The following is a 26627-nucleotide window of genomic DNA, read 5'->3' as shown; positions in this document are numbered from 1 at the left end:
AGAAAAGAATAAAAGAGGCAGATACTGTGAATTAATTTGTAAAAACTAGCAGGCCCTTGAGCGATTCATCTTCGATTTCCGAAAGATTCGAGTCTTTGCCGAGCTGCTTGATGATTTTCAACGTACTGGCGAGCTGCTCTTTGTTCAAATCGGTGATGAACTGAGGAGTCTCGGCGAAAATGTGAGATTCGGGCTTGAGGCAATTCTGGATGATCGAGTGCGAGAGTTTTTGGCAATGAGAAACGGAGAGCGAAATTACATCGAATTTCGCCTTGAAATCGGCGGATTCGGAAATGTCATCAAAGCTCGTTGGACTGAGAAATTTAACGGAGCAGTTTTCGAATCCAGCGGAAGAGTAGATTTCTCGCTTTTTAACCAGCTTCGTTTCGATTTCATCTTCATTTGATGAACCGTGGATTTTTGTGAGCAACTCGTTGATGTTGAATTTCGCGATCATCTCCGAAGAGTTGCTCGGCCGGCCGTTGACGAGTTTGGTCAGCTCTTTATTTTCAGTCTCAACGCCGTGAGTTATGTAAGGGCCCACAACGACGTCGCCCTAAAAGTTTCATAACCTCTTCGTCGTCGTAATTATCTATTTAAGCCGACTACTAGGACACTAATGTAAACACCGGAAGGTCACCGGATGTTATTCTCTTCCGGTAAACTTCCGGAAAAGAATAACATCCGGTGACCTTCCGGTGCGTATGGTTAAACTTCCTGTTATGAAAATAAAATGAAAACATAAACAAAAAAAGCATTCGTCTTCATCGTCTTCTTCTTCCATCGTCTATGAACTTTTTCCACGTGACCATATAGTTTCTAGAATAATTAAAAGCATATATTTTTTATTTTATAAACAGCATTCTTATTAATTTATCGTCATGACTAACTTCCCGATTCCTTGTCCGATTTGTAACGAGCAGGTAACCAACAACCGAATAAAGGGGGATCACATGGAAAAGGTTCATAGGCAGGGTCTCCGCGAAAAACCTTAACCCTAGCCGGCCAAAAATGATTTTTCTCGGGTACCAGTCAAGATACTCCATATTTGGCGTCAGGGATTTACCTGCAAATAAGAATATACAAATGATAAAGGTCAAATTATATGGTCTTGGGGAATTAGAGTAAAGCCTGTCTATCAAGATGTAATAGAAAAAAAACCGCTCCAGAATGATTTTCTAAGAAAATTTACGTTTAATATTGTGAGGTACTTCCGCGTAGACCCTAATCAAAGACGATGGCGAAGATACCAAATTTGGGTGCGAGAAGACGATGAAAGCGACGAAATAGAATGCAGGATAGATTAAAATTTTACTTTTACCTTAGTGGGTCAGGGAGCACCATCTATGGATCACTGGTCAAAAAATCAGCACTTAGGACGAAGTGATTTTTAACTTAAAAAAAAGAAAGAAACTGTCGGGTATTTATCGATTAGCTACCCTTTTGCCACTTAGCAACTATTCTCACTTAGGGTTAGGCTTAGGAAACAGCCTTACTTGGAGAATTACTCCATGCATAATCTTCGATCTCTCAGTCCTGACTCGTGGTTCCAACCTGGGCTCGGCAACCTGTGTGGAAAACCTGAGTCAGGTCCGAAAGCTCTCTCCAAAGTTCAGAATAGATAAGATAGGTAATTATACGTCGACTAGTATAATAGTCTAGTCCTCTTCTAGTTGGATGACTTTATCCGATGCTGAAACCAAAACCCAAATCCAAACCAAATTTTAATCTCAGACAGATGGAACTGGGACAAGGATACCCAAGCGTTCCGCGAACGAAGGCGAGGACGTCGAACTGAGCTCGACATGAGCGAAAGGAACGGTGATAGAGATTAACTCTGCGTGGAAAGGAAAATTGTATGTGTAGTATATTAACCTTTTCCCGCCAGGGTGCATCTTGACAAAAATTACTTTTTCCGAGAAGTACTTTGACTTTTGCAAAAGTTAAAATTTGTAGAGCTACGTTTTGTTTCCAAATTTCCTGAGTCCGAATTTCCGGACATTTTTTGGATTTTGCGGTTTTTTAAGTGGGACACTGCAAAATCGACCATGGTCAGAATTTCTGGGCAGATTCAAATTATTTTTATCCGTATACCATCATTTTTAGAATAAAAATTTTAGAGGCTCATATTTCAAGCGATGCGCCTCCTGTCGTGCATTTGGCAGATTGACTTTAGAAATTTTTGTTATAATGATCAAACGCTTTTCTTGAATTTCTGAAAAACTCTTAAAACGACGCTTTAAATAGCTTTGAGGTATACATAAAAATAATCAGCTAAGTCTCATTTTTTTTAAAATGAAAACAATCTTGATCAAAAGTCTATCGAATATCTAGCAACTCTTAAATCTTCAATCTAGAATATCGATTTCTCACTCTTCCTTAGAAATTTCGTTTATGTCGCTGGAATCAAACATTTGTGCGTTGAACAAGAATTGTATTTGGAAATTTTACTTCCGACGGAAGGCGCGGCGCATGGCAACTCATGCGTCGCAAGTTGTAAGCGCACTGATCTCGCCGATAAAACTCGACAAAGATAAGGAAACTTCATCAGATATCAAATTGAAAATGTTCGATCTACCTTCTAATCCTGACGGCATCGCCCAAGCTTACAACCTAACAAACCAATTTATACTTTTACTGGGAGCACTCTGGACTACTATCAGAGACCAATACATTTTGGCGGTCGATAAAGAGACCTATCTTCGTCGAATTCGTAAGTTATTCTTGTTCCACTACTATCAATCATCTCATTTTTAAGGTGGTCTTCTCGACCATTTGGACTTTGACATGCCCCTTGTGGCAAGACTCGAAGACATGATTGAGAACTCAGACGGAGAAATTGACATTGACGATTCCAGCGACGCATCCTCCTCCTCCGAAGATGACTCTGATGATGATGAAACCTACTATCCTAGCTCTCCTCCAAAAACAAGATGTAAGAGTCAACGTTCAAGCAAATTCTTGATTGTTTTTTTAGCTGCCAAACGAAGATTGTTCGAATCTGATGAGCCGGAACAAAAGCGACCAAAAATTGACCAGCTCGATCAGCTTGAAAATGATGAAGTTGACAATGGAAGCGATAATGGGGAAGACATCGACGCTGAGGCTGAAGAGGACGACGCTGCTGGAGATTCTGACGTTTTTGAAGCTGACGACGCAGCTGAAGAAAACGACGCAGCTGAAAGCAACGATGATAGCGGCGCTGATACTGGTCCTGATAGCGAGGAAGAATGGGCGACTCGTCCAAAGTCGCAAAAGAATCAACTTTGGACTCAAACGACCTGGGACATGTGCCAACCTTCCACGAGTCGAGCATCAATGTTCACACCGCCGCCGACGCCTCCTCCATTTGACTCTCCCCGTCCTCAACCATTTGAGTTTCCTTCTCCGGCTGGACGACCATCTGTTATTCAATCTCCTCGGGTTCCCGAATTCCGACCGATTTCCATTCAACAAATGATGGCTTCAGCAATCCCAACAAGTAAATATTTTTATTTAAGCTTCTATTAATTTTCATCAAGTTGATTTGACTGGAGATTCGTCTTCCGACGATGACGATCAAGTTGTCCCAGGTAATTTGAACTTTCGAATCCCTCTCTAACAATTATCTAGCGATAGACATTGCCTACGCTGATAGTACTTTCGACTCCTTGGACGGCGAACAATTCCAGCAGATCGTCGATGAGAACGACGCTCAAGCAAGAGCAGAAGAAATCCGTCAGCTGCAATCGGAGCTGGAGAATCCGTCAAGAGGAGGTACTCCTGATACGATTATCGATGCTTGCTTATCGCCGTATCTTTTAGGGGAGACTCTGGACACAGCACTCAGCATGGGACTCATCACACGAGAAACTACCGAGTTCATCGACGAAGTTGCTGAGATGATGGAAGACGAAGAAGATCCTCCCGCCACCGTGACGCCAGAAAAAACCTTTACTGAGCTTTGAATTCCTTCCTCTTTGCAAACTCTTCTGTTTCCTTACTTCCGGTGATTTAGTTTCTTTCAATAAACATGCTTTGGTGAACTTCCGTTGTTTTTTTAGCACTGATTTGAGGCATTGATTTAGGGCATAAAAATGAGCTTGATAGCTCAAAAATTATCATTAAAAAAAAAATGAATCGCAGCGCACCAGTCTCAGAAGAATTTCCTTTTCTCGACTTGATTTGCAAAATCAACGAAGAAATCATCAGCCAGAACAAAGCTGCTACAACCCTTGTTGCACTCGCGATCGCTGGTTACTGCTGGATGGCAATCAAGATTTGCAAGATGAAGCCAAAGAAGAAGTCGACTGCGAAAAGAGCCTCGATCGTCGTTACTGATTCTGATCCTGCTTTGTCTCCTCAAGATTCTTGGGTATGATATGCTTTCTATCCTGCTCGAACTCCTGCTTGTTAAACACGTTGGATTCTTTTTTTTAGTTTTTATTGTGTCTGTGATTTGATAAATATGATTTGGAACTGTTAAGAAATATATATTTCAATAAATTTGAACATGATTAGGCACTTGAAGTTAAATATTTATGGCAAAAAAATATCAGTTTTTGGCTAGTTTTGAAGTGGCAGGTTGTTATTCGCTTGCAAAAAAGATTAGCTGTTTTACATAAGGTTTTATCGTTGACGTTTCAATTATGTTTTATCAATAAAATATCAGTTATGGCTAGTTATGAAGTGGCAGGTTACAATACGCTTGAATTAGCTAGTTTCAATAAGGTTAACGTTTCAATTATGTTTTCCGTGAAAAGTAAAATGATCTTGCAATATTCTACTCTTCCATCATGTCGATCTGGTCACCATCACATTCCATCTCTTCATCCACGCTGTCGACTTCCATTTCCTTGTTCACGCTGTCGATTTCCATTTCCTCGTTCTCGGTATCTACATCCATTTTCGCGGTCATTTCCCATTCCATTCCTTCGTTGTTTATTTTCATCTTGGCCATCATTTGTGTTGCTAGCTCGACATCCTTGTTGAATTCTACTTCAGCTTTAATTTGATTAACTTTTGAATTTCGGCTGTTAAAATACCTTTGATAAGGATGAATAGGTCGGAAACTGAGCGAAGATTTTCGTTTTTGATTGCGTCTATGATCTTTCGCTCCCACGGGGTCAAGGGGCGCTCGGAATCGAGTTCTCTCATCTTGCTTCGCTCTGCGCTTTTTTTTGGCGCCAGTTTGGCTGGTCCTGCGGTGCGCGCGCCTGCCGCAGGCTAGGTTCACGCGTGCGGGGGTTGAAAAGGCGAATCAGCGGAGCGCCCGCTCAAGGGCGGGCCAATTTCAAGCACGCACTTTGCCCTGCACTTGCATCTTCGAAAGAGAATCATTCTGCAGAGAAACAAAAAGAGAAATATCGAAATTTCCTTTCTGCCTTTCAATTTAAATTCTTAGGCTGACTATAAATAATAAATAGAGATAAACTGTCATATATCAGCAGCCGCAAGCGGCTTGTTGATTAAGCAAGTCTTTCTGATTCTTATATACGCAGTCGCGAGCGACTTCTTGATTTTTTTTTAGCTCATCTGATTTTTTCTTTACGCAGCCGCAAGCGGCTTCTCGATTTTAAATTATCTTCTCTTCAACTCTTTACTTTTAATAAGAGCTAAACAAGTTTTGGGTTCAGAGATGAGACGATTCGTTGTTCATCTCCCAGGTGGAGACGATGATGTCTCGACGACTGACTTTCCCTCGACGTCCAAGACTGGCTTACCCTGGGAGTCCACCACCAGCACAGCCGAGGAAATGACAAGGACTTTGTTAGACAATCCAAAGTCGGACAACTCAAGCTTGCTCAAAGCAGCCTGCTTGCAAGGTAACCGCGAGTGTATGAGCGATAGTTTCAATTATCTTACTTAGCCGCAATCGGGTCAACGATCTGGCTCATACTCATTCTGATGTACAGATATCGAGTGCGTATAAGAACCTGGATCTGGGACTGCAAGAGAATTCTCACCCAGGGAAGTCCTCACCCGAAAGGTAAATTTCAATTCTTTAGTCTCGAACTCATACAAGAATAATAGATAACAGAAAAGACGAAACAATCAAAGAAGACGAAGGTTCAAGAAAGGACGAGGGCAAAAGGAACGATGAAGACATCCAGGAAGTTGACGAGAGCAAGCCAAAGAAGAAGAAAAAGTATGAAGAATGGGGTCCAAACGAGAAGCACGAGTTCGTGATGCCCGAGTGGCTCAAGTGGAACGGTACCTGGCGAAAGAAAAAAGAAGATGGAAAGCCAAAAATTCAGGAAGTCTGAAAAGAACTGTTGACATGAAAGTTTTTGAATGATGATAGCGAGTTTAATGCAATACTTTTTCATTTAAAAGACTGAATCTCGGGTGATTATGTGCGACTCGTGGACTGACTACAGATTCGATTACATCGCCCAAGACGAGCTTGAAGAATTTTGCTCCTGCCAAGGTAAAGCCTTTCAATAAAGAATTTTTGCTATTTACGACTCAAGCCACATTTACTAAAAGCTTTCATACAGTCATTAAATTTGAGAGATATATTTCTACAGAGCTCCATTTATACGATTCTTAGAGCCGGCGATGAAAGCAAAGATCGAGGAGATTATGAACATCTCAATTCTCGCTGCCGTTGGCGTCTCGATCCTGATGATGATCATCCTCGTCTGCCTCATCGTCAAGAAGCAAAAGAATGAACCTCCACGAAGAAGTAAGCAAATATCAAAAAAACTTTATCTCAATTCAACTTAGACTTGCTGATCTCACGACCTGTTCATCTTCCAGAAGACATCTAAACTCCTTGAAAACAAAGTAAGTTTTTTGAAATTATTTTCTCTCATTTCTAATTCACTTGAAGGCTCTCACATCTTTGTTGCCGCTCTTCTTCTCATTCCTGTGTGCGAAACGACAATCCTCCTTCTTCCATCTCTCAACCTTTGTGTGCTTCTCCCGTGTGCCGATTCAATACCTTCTTTCTTCCCAATCTACAGGACATTCACTCTCTTCCTCCGTGTGCCATCCTTTCAATATCCCGTGTGCCGCCATCAATTTCTTCATCTAAAAGGACACTCTCTTAAACATTTATTTCTATTTAATTTCAGAGAGTAAAAAAGAATGATGGGTCGAAGACCAATACCAACGATTTCTCCTACGACAGCTACAACAGAAACAGGCCTGGAAACAACAACTTCTCCTGAGACAGACAGCGGCAAGACAGACGTGATTTTTTGTATCTCATACGCAGAACAAGGGTTCAGACAATCTTAAAGAGTTTTCTTTTTCACGAATTTTCGAACCCAGTTCAGACTGCTTAGTTAAGTTTTTCTCAAAAGAGGTTGCTCTCATCGTAGTGATTTTGGTCTGGCTTTACTTCGTTTTTCGTCTTGTAATTCAAGGTGAATTGATTTCCTGCTCCGTAAAAACTAAAATTGAGTTTCAGCCATTGTCCATGTTATTACCATCCGACACGCTCGTCAGCCAGAAAATCAGCCACCAGCAACAGAACCGCCAGCAAGTCGACAATCAGAAGCTCATCAGCCACAAGGCAGCCTACCAGGTTTGAGATGTCCTGAAAAACAGCTTATTATATGATATTTAGTACAATCTCCTTCTCCTGAACTCGAGTGGGACGGTTCATTTGACGCCTTGCCCCTTGACCTGTCCTCGACCGCTCCAAGATCGAATACCAATCTCCTCACTCCGTCTTCTGCTTCCCCTGCTGCCAACAATCCGACTACTGCGACACGCGATCCGACGGTCAACTCTGCTGCTTCCGCTCTCAATCTAACTCCTGCCCGTCAAACTGACAATTCCGCCGCTCGCCTTTCTGCTCGCAAACCAAGTGCCGCTTCTTCAATTGCTACGCCTTCAGTTTCGCCAGCAAACCCTGCCACTTCCGGCCTCCGAAAAGCTCCAAAGAAAACTTCCACCCGCCTTGCCGAGCCAAAAAAATCACAAACAGTCAACCGACCTCCATGGAATGGATCAGTTCGCACGACTTCCGCCGCGACAACAAAGACTCAAACCAAGCGAGACGTTGAGCAACCAGGTTAAAGACACCAAAAGAAAATTGAACTAACAAACATTCTAGCTCGAGCAGTTCGCCAGCGTAAACAGACGTCCTCCCTGTCGATCAACCATTCCCGGAAAAAATATTAGCTGCCTTTTCAAATGCCTTCCTTTTCTTTGACTGATAATATAGAACATAAGCTATCTACCGAAAGTCCAGATAAAGAATCTCAGAGGTTTGCAGGAATATATACAAATATTTTATGCATAAATACTATAGAAACATCAAAAATGAAAAGTTAAGGGAGTTTAAACGCAAATCTTTATATTATTGGCCGGAAGGTAGCCAAATTTGGAAATATGTATATTGATATACATGTTTTCTTTTCCTCAGAGAAAATTTTTGAAACGAGATATGATATTTTTCTTTCTTGATTTTTGAAGCTTAAGAACTACTCTTTAAAAGCCATCATTATAAAAATCTCTGGCATGAATGGTTCCACCAGAAAATTTGCGTCAAAATTGACCGAAAACCGAGAATTTTCGGAAAAATTCTGAAATTTCGATTTTTCGAAAACCATCAAAATATTCGCTTAAATTGTCTCTTATGGATGTTTTTTCACCAGAAATGGCAAAAAAAAGGCTAGAAACAACAAACCGTGAAAAAATCATCCAAATTTGGAAATATGTATATTGATATACATGTTTTCTTTTTCCTCAGAGAAAATTTTTGAAACGAGATATGATATTTTTCTTTCTTGATTTTTGAAGCTTAAGAACTGCTCATTAAAACCCATTATTATTAAAATCTGTGGAATGAATGGTTCTTCCAGAAAATTCGCGTCGAAATTGGCCAAAAATCGAGAATTTTCGGAAAAATTCTGAAATTTCGATTTTTCAAAAAACCGTCGTAATATTCGCTTAAATTGATCCTTATGGTTGTTTGGTCACTAAAAATGGTAAAAAACATCTAGAAACAACAAACTGAGAAAAAAATATTTGATTTTGGAGAAAAAATCATCCAAATTTGAAAATATGTATATTGATATACATGTTTTCTTTTTCGTCAGAAAGAAATTTTGAATAGAGATATGATATTTTTCTTTCTTGTTTTTTGAAGCTTGAGAGCTACTCTTCAAAAGCCATCATTACACAAATCTGTGGAATGAATGGTTCCACCAGAAAATTTGCGTCAAAATTGACCAAAAATCGAGAATTTCCGGAAAAATGCTGAAATTTCGATTTTTCAAAAACCGTCGTAATATTCGCTTAAATTGATCTTTATGGTTGTTTGGTCACTAAAAATGGTAAAAACAGCTAGAAACAACAAACTGAGAAAAAAATATTTGATTTTGGAGAAAAAATCATCCAAATTTGAAAATATGTATATTGATATACATGTTTTCTTTTTCGTCAGAAAAAAATTTTGAACAGAGATATGATATTTTTCTTTCTTGTTTTTTGAAGCTTGAGAACTACTCTTTAAAAGTCATCATTACACAAATCTCTGGCATGAATGGTTCCACCGGAAAATTCGCGTCAAAATTCACCAAAAATCAAGAATTTTCGGAAAACCGAAAACTTTCATTTTTGGGAAAGAAAGTTCCACTTTCATTTTTCTTCATCAAAGAAAATGTTTATAAACAATATGCAGGGTCGATTGCTCTGTCTTTGCCTCAACGATAAATAAATTACTTTTGAAATTTTATTTCTTTGTTTATTTGGAGACTGGCAGAAAGTGATGTACTAAAGAAACATGTGGAAAGTTATTGAGAATGATAAAGCAGTGCCATACATCCGAGACGAGGGAAAAAATGCAAAGAAAAAGAAAGATAGTGAGAAAGGCGCAGAAAAGGGGAGAAAAGCAGGACATGGATACTCGTCAATCGAGTAAGGGAGTCTTCGTTGTTTCATTCCAGCTGGTAAGTGTAGATTTGCAAGGTTCCAATGGTCAAATCAGGCTTGATCTCCAGGGCGACATCGAATTTGGGATTCTTGATTTTGTATTTTTTTCCCTCGTCTCGAATGTATGGCACGTCTGTATCAATCACTTGCCGAAAGTCACCGCTGCCGCGGAAGATTACGGAGACGTGGCGACTTCTTGTCATCGAGCGTTCCCGAACTTTGACGGTTCTTCCTTCGTAATTTTTTGATCGGCATGACGCGAGGTTGATTTTGTAGAAGCATGGATGGTCCTGCATTCCAAGTGGATACGTGATGACCTGAAGAAGGTCCGTCTTGAATCCGCGCATGACGACCGGACCTCTCCAGTCAAGAAGGCCAGGGAGAGATTTCGAGCGTTTTATCCATCTCTCAAGGTATTTCGTCGATCCGCTCACTTCACGCTCCATGGACCTCGCTATGTCCATGTGATTGTATTCAGCTTTATTCTCTTTTTCGACGTCGCTGTCAGCAAGATTCATGGAGGAGAACTTGTCATTCATTTTCTGCTTGCAAAAAGAGTGTTTCGATTTTGATACTTCTGCCCAAAACTCTCTGCTTTTATCAGTATCTTCATTTCTAGCGCCTCCATTAGGCCATATGGCACCTGCAAGATTTAACGCAGCTTAAATTTCATGCACTGGATTTTATTGAGAACAGCTTGCCTAGGTGCACAGGGAAAGACAGATTGCAGCGTTTAAAAAGTTTTACTCGATTCCAGTTTCATGAACGATGTCCATAAAGTTGGTGTACTCAAACGGCAAATTGCAGAAGGAGCATCTTTTGAATTCACGTCGGATTTTCTCGTAGCATTTCGTGCAGTAGAAGTGTTTGCAGGGGCTGTGTGTCTAATAAAAGCGTCCGTTAAAAATGTGAAGAAAAAGTTTAAGTTACCATTGGTTCTTCTTCTCCATGGCAAATCATGCAGTTTTTCATCTCTTCATCGTCGATCTGTCTCGCAGCCATTCTTCTTTGTCGAAGTTTCGTAACCAGTGATCCAAAGCAGTCTGCAATCGAAAAAGTTTTGCAGAAATCCGAAACTGTAAGTGGGTACGAAAAATACTCGTCGTCGCATTTGATAGCCTGTTTCTCGAAAGCTCTCCATTCTTCGGGCGTCAAAGGGACATACGCTTGTCCTTTGCACAATTCACAATGTGAATATCTTGTAGCTTTCGTTCCCTCTTCGTTCTTTGCATACTTCACGTCGGGATGAAAAACACCGAAATTCCGAGTAATTTTCTTATTGCATTGCAGGCAGAAAATTACAATCTCATCTTCGGTGAAGTCTTCATTTATAAGGTAGTATTTCCGTGGCATTTTAGATGAAAAGTTTGCGAGCACGAGTTTTTTTATAATTCGAGGTTGAGCCCAAACTCTTGATGGCGCCGAGTTTCGCGGCGTGCTTTCAGATTTGTGGCGTTCTTTCCGGTTACGCAGTGTGCGTTCAGAGCTCAATTGCGACGCTAGAAATTCAAAATAAAAAGTCTGGGTAGAGAAGAAAAAGAATGAAAAAGTACTATTTGAATTTTTCCGAGATGGAATCGTCTGACAGCGAGGTCGAAGAGGTCGAACAGACAAACACCGGACTGGAATTTCTGCTCAGGAACGCCCGATCTCACCCACTCCCTCAATTACGTCCTTTCTTGGAAGAAATCTATCACTTCTCAGAGCGCGAACCGTGGATACTCAAGTTCAAGGGATTTTTCCTGGTTAAAAGCGACTCAGGGATCTTTCAACTGGTCAAGTTTCCCCTTGGACCTCGTCATTGCTGGACCTTGGAAACGACCATTGGATCGGACCACCTCACCGATCTGGACAACCGTCTCTGTGCGCGAATCGCGGAGCAAGAAAACAAAGTCCTTGTCGTTGTTGATTCAGCCGTACTTATGGTCAACTCAGTTCCTCGACGACGATCCCGACTTGAAAACGACGGCTACGAGCTTGCCCTCTCGATTGAAAACGGCTTAGCTGTATTTTACTCTGTTGGAACCTACTCACTTGTTGTCTAATACAGTTTTTCTCCATACCTTTTTGTTGATTTTTATTTATAAGCAGGAAGTTGACCTTGTTGTATTGGTTGAGCCGGTGGCGCAGGTGAACTCGAGTGGAAAACGATAATAAAAAGAGCAATCGTTTTGATTGAGCATGAAGAGATATAATTTGTATTTTCCTGGATTAAATCCATGGATAACTTTGGGAGAGATCCAGAGATTTGGCGGCGATTTCAAAACCTTATTCAAGGACGGAAAACTCGCAGAGTCTCGATTTATTTCTCATATTCATAATCTTTCATTAGTGCATTCGGCGTTTAGCAAGGAAGAGATCATAGCATTTTACAACCTTGACATTGTCAACGTAAAATCTAAGTTCAAACATACGATAAAACTCGTTCTTCTTGAGGAAAGTGTTCTGAGAAGAACAAGCGTTATAATCGAAGAGGGTGAATGCTATTTTTATCTTTACCCATTTGACACATTTCTCGCAAAATTATACAGAAAGAAATCCAATATCAATAGCATAAATGATTTCTCATTCAAAATAGATGGTCTGAGTCTTTTTGAAGGACCAAATGATGTTTTTTCGAAAGATCTATCAAAAATTGCGAAAAAACTTGCAGCAGAGGTAAATTTTTTCCAATTAATCACTAATCACATGAATCTTTACAAACTTGAGCTACTACAAACTTTTTCAAGCGATAAAAACTCGAGGATCCTCAATTTTATTGTTGATAAAGACGAACTTCTTTCCACAAATAAGCTTAATCTAAGATATATTTTTGATATGAACAGTTTGGGCAATGTGTACAAATGTTCGAACTCCCTCTGTGGATTTGAAACCTTTTTCGAATCATACTTGCAGAATCATGAAAAGGGATGTCAAAGGCGAGTAAAAAAGATCACTCCTAATCAACGAGTCTACGGTACATCAATTAATCCGATTGAAGAGGCGATTCAAGCTGGGTTTCTTTCACCTGAGATGAGAAAATACAGAAAAACCAGATTTAGTAAGTTTCATCTATGATGACAAAAAATAAAAGGTTTAAGTCACTTTTGATATCGAGACCATGGAGCGTCAGATTGAAGAAACCAACAAGTCAACAACAGTTCACTCTGAACTTCGACTTCTTTCAATCGGAATAGGAAGCAACTTCGGATACCAGCGATTCTTGATCCGACGGAATGACGAGAATGACGGGGCAAAAGAGCTTGTTCAAAGATTTGTTGACGAAATTGAATCTCTTGCAGTCGCTGAAGAAAATTATCTCCCATCTGAGCTAAGAGACTCGATTCAAAACCTCCAAAACATCGATATGAATTCAGGTAGTATTTTTCTCCCAATAGTTGCTGACAATTTTGAAGTGCATGCTGAGCAAAAGATGAAAATCCGATATTTACGTCGAGAACTCACAAATTATGCAAAAATGGACATCTTTGGTTTCAATAGTGCTAAGTTTGATTTGAAAGTCTTAAGTCCGTATCTTATCCCAATTTTGATGAAAAAACACGGGTCCAAATTTACAAGTATTAAAAAAGGCAGTCATTACTTCTCTATGTCAACCCCGAAATATCAATTCAAAGATGCAAAACTTTTTAGCACTCCAACTGATCTTGCTGGATATCTTAAACAAGGAGGAGTCGACGAAGGAAAGGCGATTTGGCCTTATGAAAAATATCATAGCGTTTTTGATATCATGAATGACAAGAATTTTCCTCCTCGAGAGGATTTCTTCTCGAGTCTTAAAAATAAAGCTATTTCAGAAGAAGATTATGAAATTTTCAAAGATGAATTTAACAAAAATCAAAGAAGAGACCCCCATTATTCCATGGCTCATTGGCTTCAGCACTACAATTTGGCAGATGTCACTCCTTTTGCGAAAGCCATCGACAATCAATTCAAATTATTCTTTGAGACTTTCAAAATTGACCCTTCTTTTTGCATGAGTCTACCAAAATTTGCGATGGCGTGCGTTTTTGAAGGGTATTCGAAAGATTCACCGCTCACATGTAAGTTATTTTTTGTGAAATTGATTTTAATAATATTTTTCAAGTTTCCTTCCACCGTACTTGTCACAAAGAACATAAACTTCTCCGCGATAATATCATCGGTGGTCTGGTAAACGTCTATTCTCGCTACACTGAGCTTCGACCCGAGGTGGACGCTCCGAGAAATGCCAAGTTCGCGCCAAATGGGGATCCTTTTACAAAGATAGTCTTTTTTGACTTCAATGCTTTGTACTTGTACGCACAGAAGATGCTATTACCGTCCACTCCAGGTAATTTTTTTACTGTTTCTGAGCTCACTCTTATGATAAGGTATCAGATGGCAGAAAATCGACAATACCGTCTTTCGAAAATCCATAATGACGTCGGACAACTCTCTTGCTGCGCTTCAATGGCTTACATACATTGACGAGTTCAGCCCCTTGTTGGTTCAGACTAATGGAGAGCGGGTCCGACTTGAGCATCAGTATTTCAGGGGAGAGCACCAGGTCCTTAATTATAAAATTGACGGGTACGCTTGTGTTGATGGACAGCATCATTATTTCGAGTTTTTAGGATGTTATTTTCATCAATATTGTGTTGATTGCAACCCCGGTCAGATTGACCATGGGTTTGAGAAGAAACGTCGAATTTTGTCCAGAAAAGGGACTGTTCACATCATGCGAGAATGTGAATGGGTTCACCGACGAAATAAATATTATGTTGACCGAGTTTCTAAATATTGGGGACATATTTTCAAGCTGAAAGAATCAGAAAAAAGCATTCTTGAAGGAATAAAAAATGATGAGATATACGGATTTATCGAGGCCGATGTTTCTTGTCCGAAAGAAGTTTTTGATCAGATTTCGTACATAAATTTTCCTCCGGTCATTCAGCGTATGAAAATCACTGACGAGCATTTGAGTTCATATATGAAAGCTCAGTTTGAGAAAACTGGAAGCAAGTGCGACCAGGAAACTGTTGTTCAGACTTACAATGGTAAGAAAATGTTTCTCTTGACAACATTAGTGAAATTTTATCTTGAACTTGGTTTGGAAATAACAAATATTCGATCTTTTACTCAATTTCGAGCGACCAAAAGTCTAAGCGATTATGCCAATAATATAACCAATGGTCGCGTAAACGCCCTTGATGCCAATAACTCTGCTCTCGCTTTGGCTTTTAAGACCATCGGAAATTGCGGAGGATTTGGGAAGGCGATCGAGCAAGTTGATCGTCCAAATACAAAATTCAACGACGATAAACAGCTCAAGAAATCTATTGTTAAACCAACTTATAAATCATCGGAGGCTCTCTGTCAAGAAAACGGAGAGTATGAAATTTCAGAGGTCATTTTTGACAAGTTGCGGATCAAAGATGATAAGCCAACTGTTCTCGGTGTGGCTATTCTTCAAAATTCAAAACTCCATTTTCTCTCCTTTGTTTACAATTTTCTTCACAAATACCTGAGACCTGGGTCCTACAAGCTAAACTACTGTGATACTGACAGCTTAGCAATATGTAAGTTTGTATTTTCTGCCACTTATAAAAATATTTCAGCGTTTACTCGAAGCGGAACGGATGGACAAACAACAAGGTCACAGATGGAAGCCGCTCTGCTACCATGTGTTCGAGAGGAGCTTATGGAAGAGTTTCTTCAAGTTTGGCACAAATGGATTGTTCTTGAAGACACCACTCTTAATCATAAAACTCCTGGTCTTCTCAAAGGTTTGATCATTTTGCATCTGGATTTTAAACTCTAATAGCTGAGTGGCAAACAAATAACGGCGCCCTTGTCTGCCTCGGAAACAAGATGTACTTTGGCTTTGATGAAGAAAAGAAAGAGAGCAAGCGATCGACGAAAGGAGTTCCTCATAATCACGAGCTCAAACTTCAAGAATTTCTCGACTGTTTAAAAGGGACCATTGCCACAAATAATACTTGTCAAGTTCGCATGTTACGCTCGACCAACGACAATATTGTTAAGCGGATTTCGATTGAAAAAAAAAAGTTCTTTCGAATATTTTTGTTAAACTTCGAGTCATGTCGGACGGCGTGACATGTAAACCACTGACCCTTGACGGTAAAATCCTTTAATCTGTTCCATTTCAATAAATCTTGGTGCATATATATCAACTGGCTTCACTCTTTTTTGCAAAATGCCTTTTTATCCATCAGAGCGAGCTGATCTTGAAGCGCTTCGAAAAGAATATGGAGGAACTTACCTTCCTCTCGCCGAAGAGGAGCTCGATTTTTTCCGACAAACCGAGAGAGTTGGTCAGCTTCACAACAGGCTAATCATACCTCCTCCGAAACCTGGGCGAATCGTTGAAACTGCTCATTTGAGATTACTCTTAAATAAAAATTTTGATTTGAACAGCCTCATCGAAGACATCTTCGATGTGATTTCTCCAGTATTTCGAATCAAAATTGATTTCGGTTTTCTCATGGAAAATATTTTGACTGAAGATCCAGATTCCCGCTACCGATTTCACTGGCCTCAAATATCAACTGGACTTCCGATCGAGCCACACTTGATTAAAGACAAATTTTCCAAGAAAGCCTTTCTTGAAAATATTCCAAGCTGGTCCGAAATTCCTCAAATGGTCGAGATCGAGCACGAGAATCAATCAAGCTTCAGAAAGAGCGGGTTCAATCTGACTAAACTTCTCACCTGCAGCGTCTACGTTACAAAGATGAAATGAAACCAAGACGCAGCGGGACTCTCAGTGTGACCTTGTTTCTACTCTGCGCGCCCTCTTTTGGATACTCTACTCGATTTAACATCTCAAATTTCTTAATTCTCATCAAATCCAAAAAATGAAACTCAAATTTTTATATCTATCATTATGATCGCTTCTGCAAAAATGGAAATTGAATTCTAAAATGAAACACTATCATTAAAAACATTGTTGTTATCACTTCGGGATATAATTCTTATCAAATGAAAACTGTTTTGACAACTTCGTCTTCTGTATCAACCGCTTTCTTAAAATGAAACAGTATATTTTTTAATCGTTATTGTCATTGGCTTACCGAATACATTCCAAATTTCTGAAATCTCTTTGCTTTGATTGCATAAAAAAAAACGCTTAATACAATTTATATTTTCACCAAATTTTATTTTCACCAGATAGAAATTGAGTAGAAAAAACAAAGAAGTATGAAAGATCAGAAATTTTTAGGAGCAGAAATTTTGAGAAGCAGAAACAGAAAAGAGCCGAAATTGAAAAAGCTTGCATTTGATTATTCAGAGGCTCCGAGACTTTTTTGGTGGTGGAACAGCTTGGTAGTCCTCGTTGATGTAAATCGTTCCTGTTTGCTCGGGCTGCGTTAGAACATCATCGTCGGGAGTTGTACGCAAGTTCCATCCAAGAACGGACGGAGATTGGAAGACATTTTCTTGACCGCAGATGGGACAGTCATGAGATGGCTCTTCTTCAGGTTGGAATGGCATAGTGTACCTGAAAATGTACGCTTTTGGCTCATTTCTCATCTGTTCAGAGAGTGTTTGAAGAGCCTCGCGTTCGATCTCGATCAGTAGCTGCTTCTTGGTGTGGCGAAACTCGAGCAGGTGAAGGAACTCGACTTCGAGCTGATGTTTAGTTGAAACAGGCAGACGGAGCTCAATTTCTTCTCCTGAGAATCCATCAGGAAAAAATTTATCGTCATTCGAGATCACTGAAGCGTCGATGTAGAAAACTCCTCCTTTATTGGCGGTGTGAAAATCAAAGTCTTTGATTGTAACGATCATTTTTGCGAATGAGAGAAGAATCGATTTTGCTCCTGAAGTTCAAATGCACTGGTTAACCAGTGCTCTTTTCCTAGCCTTGACACCGCTTCTACGCTTCCTTTGTTTATAAATAAAAGATCCTGCTTCAAAAAACTACAAAAAGATTTATCACCGACATTTATTTTCACCGAAAAATATTTACAAAGGAAAGCACGACAAAATAAAAGTAAAGTAGAGCAAGCACCACAGTTTATCTAAGAAAGTATAGAAAAGCAAAGCACCACAAGAAAAGACAGTTTCATTTGAAGATTCAATGATTATACTTTGTCACCTTCCATTCTTCAAGCTTGAATATTGGTGATCCACAGTTTGAACAATCCTCTGGAGGAGTCTGCTCGAGTTGCATCGGGAAGTTGTATTGAAACGTCCAGCAACCAAAAATTGCTTCCCCTTTTTTTCCCTCGGAAGTGAGCACTTTTTCAAGAAGAATTATTGGTACGGGCTTTTTTGAGTGACAAAATTCCAAAAGCTGAAGGAATTCCGTCTCAACCTCTTGTTTTGTCGAGACTGTTATCCGGAGATCAAGCTCTGCTGCTGGGAATCCACCAGGAAAGTGAACGTCGATAAGCGGCATGCACATGGCATCAATGTGAAAAACTCCTCCACAACCTTTATGCTCAAAGTCGAAGGCTTCAATTTGAACCATAAAATCAGCTGAGGAGACTTCGGAACATCGGAACATTTTTTTTGTTGAGAATGAGATCAACTAAGAATTCTTCTATGAGGTTCAAAAGCGCTGGATACTCAGTGCCTGCTTTTGACCACTGATTCTACTCGAGCGGAACTTCGCGTCTTGAATGTTTATAAATAAAGGAACCTGCTTGAAAGAACGACAAGGAAATAAAAAAAACACCAAATTTTATTACTCGAGTAAAGAAGCAGAAAACGATCAGAAAAGGAAAAGATTAGATGTCCATTTGTTGCTCGGAAGCTGGCTGAATCGGAGTTGGTTGTTCGTAAGCTGGCTGAATCGGCTGAATCGGAGTTGGCTGGATTGGAGTTGGCTGAATGGGAGTTGGCTGGATGAGAGTTGGCTTGATAGGAGTTGGCTGAATCAGAGTTGGCTGAATCGGAGTTGGCTGGATCGGAGTTGGCTGGATCGGAGTTGGCTTGATCGGAGTTGGCTGAATGGGAGAAAGCGGAGCCGGAGTTGGCTGAATGGGAGAAAGCTGGGTCGGAGTTGACTGAGTCGGAAGTCGACTGAATCGGAAAGTGTAGGAAGCGGGGATATTGTGCTCTCTTTCCCAGTCGGATTGCTTTGACTCGGAAGTAAGGTTGACGGACGCAGGTTGATGAGATTCTGTGAAGGAAAGAAGAGTAGCGAACGTTTCAGAAATTTCAGCTGCAGTCCTTTCATACATTCTCAAGTTGATTTCTGAAGCAGGTTGGGTATAGTCAAAATGACTCTCAAAGCCTGGGATAAAAGTTCCCTTGACTTTGAAAAATCCGCCTCCGTTGTGTGATCGAAAAGTGAAAGATTTAATCGTGACAAACATCTTTTTGAGAATGACGAAAATGACAAAATCAAGTCCAGAAGTGCTAAAGCACTGGTTAGTCAGTGCATCTTTTACTACCAGTGATTCTTTTATGTTTACCTTTACAATAACGTTTTTTCGACTTGTTTATGTTCGTCAATCGTAAGTTTGACAGACACAATTGACCATATAACAATGTGATAGTCATCGTCGTCATCTAGTGGTTTGTTGAAATCGAATGTGAAGGAGAGCCATCCTTGTGATATTTCCTCGCCCTCAAATTCATGAGCGAAAATTGCATTGCTCTTGTACGCATCCATGGATGTCACATAAGACAAGTTGCTTTGAGAGATTCTTCCAAGAGCATTTTGAAATTTCCAATAAGGGAGAATTGGATACTGATTCGTGATTTTCTAGAAACATGATAAATTTTTTTATTCTTCTATGTTATCTTACCTGAGGATATCCATGGAGCGACTGCCCATTTAATGTGACGTTTATTTGAGTAAGATCCTGATGAAAACTGAAATTTGTGGACTCAAAAGCATCCGATCCAAACAAGGCATCTGTTTTGATGAGTCCAAAGAACATGTACGCGGGAGTATTTCCACCAGTAACATTGAGAAGCTGAACTTGCTTACGACCTTTTGGTAAAGCCATTGTCTTTATCATAGTGTCATTGAATTTGTAGGAGATCGGTTTTGATTTGATTCTCGCAAAATGATTTCTCAAGCTTGTAGAGGACACATATTCAACCATTGCATAGGCATCTGTTATTTTGAGAGCTTCTCCAGCCGGCAACTTATCATTTGGGTCGCTTCCAATAAAAATTGTAGAGAACTCATGCTTTAGACGGTAGAGCGTCAGTGATAGATCAGTGTTGAGAGGAAGAGGTTTATTTTCAAGGAAGAATCCGTGAGTAGGTAAGAAGATGAGTTCGTAAACATAATTCCCATCGGAGTTGACAAAGCAGCCTGGTCTCCTACCGTCTCTGATTTCTTCCTTAGCCGCATCTGTCGCAAGTGTCTCAAAATTGTACTCGTCATAGTACCCTTCGATCTGGAAAGCAGTCATCACATATTGAGGATCGTAGTTTGTCAGCTTTGTCAAATAATCAGCTAGCATATAATGCGCGCTAAGAGAAAAAGTAAGGCTAATCTATGAACAAAAACTCTTACTTTGAATTGGAGTTATCAATTATCTGAGAATTCACGGCAACTTCTGTTTTTCCAAACTGTTTGCTTGCGAATCCATTGCAGGGGATGTAGTTCTTGTCAAGTTCGATCGTGAAATGAATCGCAATGTTGTTTTTGACGAGAAAAAGGTTTGGATCAGCATCGAAGTGGAAATGAAGACGTCCGGTTAAACTATCTACCTCTCTGGGATAGTGACGCTTTACGACTTTCTGGTCGTAGTACTCAACTTCTATCATAGTTTCAGTCTAAACAAGTAAAGATTGAAGATCGTTTTTCACCAATTTTAATCACCAAATTTGAGAGAGTTTGTCAAAAAGAAGTTGATCGTTCTCAGTAAGATTTTTAGAAAAAATAGAGGAAAGTTTTTTCATAGAATAAAGAGAGCGAAAGATAACATAGAAACAGACGTAGAAACCACAGTAAAATGACGCATCTGATTGAATTTTTTTATAAAAATATTTTTTACGATCACCGAAAAAGTCGGTTAATTCTTTTGGATATTTTCCTAATTTCAAACTATCAAAAATCTCGATTTTTGACTTTTCAATACGAAGTGCTATCCAGTGAGAACCTTTTGACTTTTCCGGTGAAAGATTAACAACGAGAAAAGCAGGATATTCATTAAGAGTGGAAAGAGTATCAATAGAGAAAACACCAAGGAAATTTTGTACACGTTCTAAACGTTTAGCAATATAGTAAGAGTTCATGCTCTTTTCTTTTTGGACGACTTCTTTGACTTTTTCAAGTCTTTTGTTGTAAAATTTCTTTTTTTCTTTGGTTTTGAGGAAGGTTTTTTTCTTGCTGGAGTAAGTTTTAATTTGGTTGGAGCTTTTTTTGATTTTCTTTTTCCTGCGCCCGACTGAGATTTGGGAAACCATTTTTTTGGTCGACTTTCGAGCGCGGAAATAATGGTTTTCATTCTCTTGTTGTAATCTGGATCTGCAGAGAAAATTGTTGGACAACGTGTTCACTTTCTAAGTCGATTGAAAATGTCGTATCCCGCCAGTTATATACGTTTAAAGGGAAGAAAAGGGAGCGTTGGTCGGAAAAATGGCACCACCTATCGTTTGGACGGATTTGACCCATCATGAGCGTATTCGGTTCTCCATAGCAAGAAGCAATTGAGTTACACGTTATGAAAGCAATGCCAACGTCACGTGGAGTGGTCATAAGATTACAGACAGCGCTTACAATTTGAACACAGTATTCTTCGTTGTTATCAAATAAAATTTCAGGGACTTTTAGTTCCTTGCTTCTTGTTCCGAAAAGATTCAATATCATTGGCGACAAGATTGAGTTCGAAATAATACTTGATTCGAGGTTGACGATTTCCTTCTTCGTCAGCAATTTTATACCAAACTATACCAGCTCTTTGACGGATGTCCGTGATGATGTAAACTTCGTCTGACCAATTTTGCGTGTATCCTTTTTCGAAAAGTTCTTTTTTCTTTTTTACTCTCACAACGTTGCCAACTTTTAGTCTGGGCTTGACTTTTAAGTCAATGTCGGGATATAGTCGAGTGAAAACCTGTGCTCTATTTTTTGATGAGACTTGGTTTGGAGCCATGCCAATTGAACGATGAGGAGTTGAATTATATCCTTTTGTTATAGCCGGAAGAACATCGATCCAAGTTTTAGTCCTGTTTCTTTTCATGAAAAGATGTATACGTTTTCTGAAAGTTTGAATCGCACGTTCTGCTATCGCTGCCTTCATTTTACTTTTGATACTATAGTGATGCAGTCCATATCGATCCAGAATTTTGCGCACATTTGAGTTGTAGAATTCCAGACCTTCATCTGTAATCAAAGAATTCGGCCACTCAATAAAATCTTGAAATATGTCGTTGAGAGCGTTTGCCACATCCTTCCCAGATTTGGTTTTGAGAGGTCTTGTCCAAACATAACGTGAAAAACAGTCGATAATGAGAAGAATAAAAACGTGATGTCGATTAGAGTATTTGAATTTTTGGTAGTCAATAAGATCACCCTGGAATATTTTGAATGCAGTGTCAACAATAAATCGTCGACGAGGAAATCGCTTTTTGGATATGCGACGATGAGTACTAGACACTTTATTCTTCCGGAGAAATTCCGCTACTTTCGCTGAGAATGCTGGAGCGCTTGCCACGTTTTCGTACAGGGCTTGAATCTGATCCTCCAGAGCTGACTTCTTCGGAGGTTGGACTTTCGGATGAGCTTGAATTTCTTCTTCGCTTCGATTTTTTTGATTTTGAATCGACTTCGTCTGAGCTGATGTTTTCGCTATCTGATTCGCTTGAGGTTGAAGGACGTCTTCGCTTACTCTTTTTTGATTTTGATTTCTCTTCCTCGTCGGTTTCCGAAGACGCTTCGCTTGAGGTTGAATGTCGTCTTCGCTTCTTTGCTTTCCTTTTTGATTTCTTGTCGTTACTCGACTTCTTGTTTCGCTTTCTGGATCTTGACCTTTCAACCTCCGACTCTGACGAGTCTTCGGTAAAACTGTCGCATCTGATCTTTGATTTGACTCTTGTTGACTCAATAGTTTTGCACTCCGGGTATTTCTTCTCATGTTTCTTTTCGACTGCTTCGAAAGTATTGTCTCTGGCGATAATATCGAAATTCTGCTTGAAATCGTTGTATGGTACGATGCAGGCCTTCATTCCGCTAACTGAGAAAACAACCGGATAATCGGTGAATATATCTGTATAGAGACGATAGCTCGAGGCATGGCCTCGGGGTGATTGATCCAGAAACATGTACGGATATTGTTTGTTCTTGTTTTCTTCCGTTGCTCTTTTGTAAGCTTTTAGAAGTCCAGCTTGACTACATGCACGTTTATTAACTGTCCCATCAAGACAGTTTCTGCATAGAAAGGTAGCGTTGCAGTTGAGCTTGATGTTTCTCCCGAATTTTCCTTGAGCATAGTTATTTTGCGTCATTATCATCACATTTAAATTCCGCTTCCCACTTGTCACTCGAAACAGATGATCGATCGCTTGACTTTGAATCGCTTCTTCATATAAATCATCGAGTACAATTGTTGAATGTGACGGAATCTCGTCAATTTCCTCTTGAGAAGGAAGTCCAACCCTGTAGCTTACAGGGACACAAAGATCATCCCACTTCACTGGTTTTTCTTCCAAAAAACAAGGATAATAATAGAAAACTCGTTTAGTCTTCTTTTGAAATAGATGTCTGTTCAAAAGAACTTGTTTTGCGATATAAGTTTTTCCTGCTCCAGAAGATCCACTGAGCAAAATACGAAAAGGATATGTGAAGGTTGCGTCTGGTAGAAGTTCTCCATTGATAACGGTGCTCATTTCTCTTTTGCTTCAATTTTCTTTTGCTCATCCTTTTTATTTATCAAAAGAAAGCATTGGATCGGAACTGAAAATAATCAAATCTTAAATTTTATTCTCATATCGTAACGGATACACAACGGAAGTTGTTGATGACATATTAATAAACACTGAACTTCCGAGTTTATATTTATAAATACCGGAAATAAGTATTTATTCACCATCGAAGACTCGATGGCGAGAACATGGAGGTGGACCCCGGTCATGAGTCCGACGGCGAGCTTCCTGACGAGGGGCCAATTGAGGACCCTCTTGTTCCTCCTGAGGACGAAGATGACGAGGCCGAGGACGACGATGTTCGTGAGGTCATCGACGATCGTGAGGACGACGACGTTCATGAGGTCGTCGAGGAACCCATCGAAGTCGCCCCCTGGGATCTAGTTGACCCCGACTTTTTGTCAAACAAGCACCTTGCGGATCGAGGATTCATAAATAAGGGAGAGAAAGCCGGCGAAGCGGAGCATCTTGCTTACTCTACGTGTTGGTTGTCTGCAGCCGGTATGTGTATCTTTGTTCGAAATTTGCGAACGCCGTTCGTAATCTTGTGAACGCCGTTCGCAACGGAGAAAATCTTACCATGAGTGTTCGTTTCAAGCATTTTCTGGTATAAAACTCATTTGGTTGACAGGAGCAGTGTTTCTCTAGCGCTCGGACACGTGATGAAAAAAGTTGTGAACGATTATTGGTCAAAATTTTCTCCTTGTGAACGGTGTTTACAAGATAACGAACGGCGTTCGCAAGTTGTGAACGAAGCCGCTTGCTCCCTTAAAAATAACTGAACTCGTATTTAAGTGAATCTTCTTCTCATTGCAGGCTGTATTCGAAAGCTGAAGCCGGCCAACTGTCTCATCGCAGAGATGCAAAAACTGACATTTGTCAACAGTAAGTCTTTTTTTTTTATTCCGCGACGCATATTTAACAACCTGCTAAGCGGTTCAAGCACTCGATGATGTCGTCAAGGAAACAAAAAGGTTACTCTGGGAGAGCGGTTTTAGATGGACTAAAACTGGACTCGGAGTAACCGAAGGTCTACGAGGGTTATTGAAAAATTTTTCCGAAAGGTGTGGTTCATTAATAAAAATATCTTAATCAAATTCTCAATATGAAATCTTTTATCGTTAGAAGAAAGATTCTTAATCAAATGAACAATGAGTATTTTTTCAAATAAGAACCCCAAATAAGTGACGGTGAAAATAAGCAGAAGATCTTGGAAGATTTTCGTTGTTGCGAGTCTTGCATGGTAATTCGCCCTTTTTTTTTTCTTGTTCTAAGATTTTTAGGAGCCCTTCTTCTGTGAAATTTTCATTGAAGACGCCTTGGACAGCAAAGATATAAATTTGCAAGAAATAGTCGCGAAGGGAGAATGCCTCCTGTGTGGCAATGAGGAAATACGACCGGCAGAATATTTATTCCTTGTCGTGAACGGAAGGAAACGCATGAGATATATATATATATTTTTTTTTTTTGCAAATATGAACGCTTATATAATATGCCAAAAAGATATTTTGAGGAGAATGGACGATGGGTGCAGCGAAAAGATGTGGTGAAGGGCGATTCAATTCGCCTGATGGGTCATGATTACAAAATGATTGGTAAGAGAGATTATATATTCGGAACATTTTTATTGATTTAGCAAAAAGCACGTATAAAATGCAAAAAAATCAGGAAGCTCACACTTATGTTGACTTCCAGGTGGGCTTAAAATAATATCGCACGAGTTTTATCTTCATAGCCTTCTTTATTATTTTTACGTGAAATTATTCAAGCCAACATAAGAAAAAAAAGAAAAAAAGAGCGCGAAAACTTCTGGCTCGAAGACTGGATGACTATCTCCGCTCGACGGACGTCACGTGGGAGCCATCTTCTGAGGATCACGTCCTACTACTCTCCCGAGCGCGAATTCAAGATTGAGAGATTTATTTTTATATTTACTTATTTGGTGACTGAAGTTTTTATCTAAATATTTATTTATTTGGTGACTGAAGTTTTTATCTAAATATTTATTTGTTTATAATAAATTATATATTTTCACTTATAATAAAACAAGACTGATTTAAACCGGAAGTGCACCGGAAGGTCACCGGATGTTATTCTTTTCCGGAAGTTTACCGGAAGAGAATAACATCCGGTGACCTTCCGGTGTTTATATTAGTGTCCTAGTAGTCGGCTTAAATAGATAATTACGACGCCTCTTGCTACACCTTTTTTCCTACCCAGTATCCTCTGTAAGCGTTTTTATCGCCACGGCCATCTCCCATTACTTTGCTCGAAGAAAGAGATCTGTTTGGAGCTTCGTGGTTTTCATTTTCTTCGGGTGAAAAAGCAACGCCAGTGGCCCGGAAATTCTTGTACTCGTGTTTCATAATCGTCTTAACTTTTCTTTTATTTTCAGATTTCAGAGACAAAAACAACCTTTGCTCCTCGGTCATGAAGACCCATCTGCAGATCCCAGTCAAACGCTCCTTCCCTCGCGTCGTATCTCGAGCCCATGTACTGTCTTTGCCTGATATCCCATTGCTGGCTAACCTAAAACCGGTTTTTTACACAAATTTCAGGGTGAATTACCATGAATTTGTCCTTCGCCGATCTCCAAAATACAAACTGGTCATCAAGTCGGTCGCGATCCTTGAACTTTAGCCGATCGAGCTCAAGAAACGAGGCTCTCTTCTTGCAGTAAGAAGAGTCGGTAACCATATCTGATAAAACCCGTGATTTTTGAAACAGGTAGCTTTGACTGGCGGGACGAAGAAGGGTGTTTCCGAAGATGTCCAGATAGAGAGCAGTTTTATTCTGAAGTGAATAAGCGCCGTTCGGTTCTGAAGCGACTTTAAGGGGGTCAATTTTGAAGATATCGTAATTTTAATTTTGGAAAATTGAACCCTTAGCTAGTAGAAGCAGCAAATGCCGAGCAATACATTCGACATGCGATTCATAGATAT

At 39.8% G+C, this 26627-nt stretch overlaps 1 protein-coding gene across 1 annotated transcript; it reads right to left on the bottom strand.

The window, feature by feature from the left end:
* Positions 1 to 4: 4 nt before the first annotated feature.
* On the bottom strand, positions 5 to 26530 carry LOC145705125 (dynein axonemal assembly factor 3-like). Its single transcript, XM_081782581.1, has 4 exons — positions 26254 to 26530; positions 26101 to 26214; positions 25902 to 26057; positions 5 to 556 (listed from the first exon to the last, which is right to left on the bottom strand). The coding sequence occupies exons 1-4, from the start codon at positions 26380 to 26382 to the stop codon at positions 32 to 34; spliced, it is 924 nt and encodes a 307-aa protein (XP_081638707.1). The 5' UTR covers positions 26383 to 26530; the 3' UTR covers positions 5 to 31.
* Positions 26531 to 26627: the final 97 nt, after the last annotated feature.

Source organism: Oikopleura dioica, chromosome PAR, assembly GCF_907165135.1.
Source record: "Oikopleura dioica chromosome PAR, OKI2018_I68_1.0, whole genome shotgun sequence".
NCBI lineage: Eukaryota > Metazoa > Chordata > Appendicularia > Copelata > Oikopleuridae > Oikopleura > Oikopleura dioica.
Note: the sequence above shows the minus strand (reverse complement) of the source record. Positions and strands in the feature narration are given on the sequence as shown.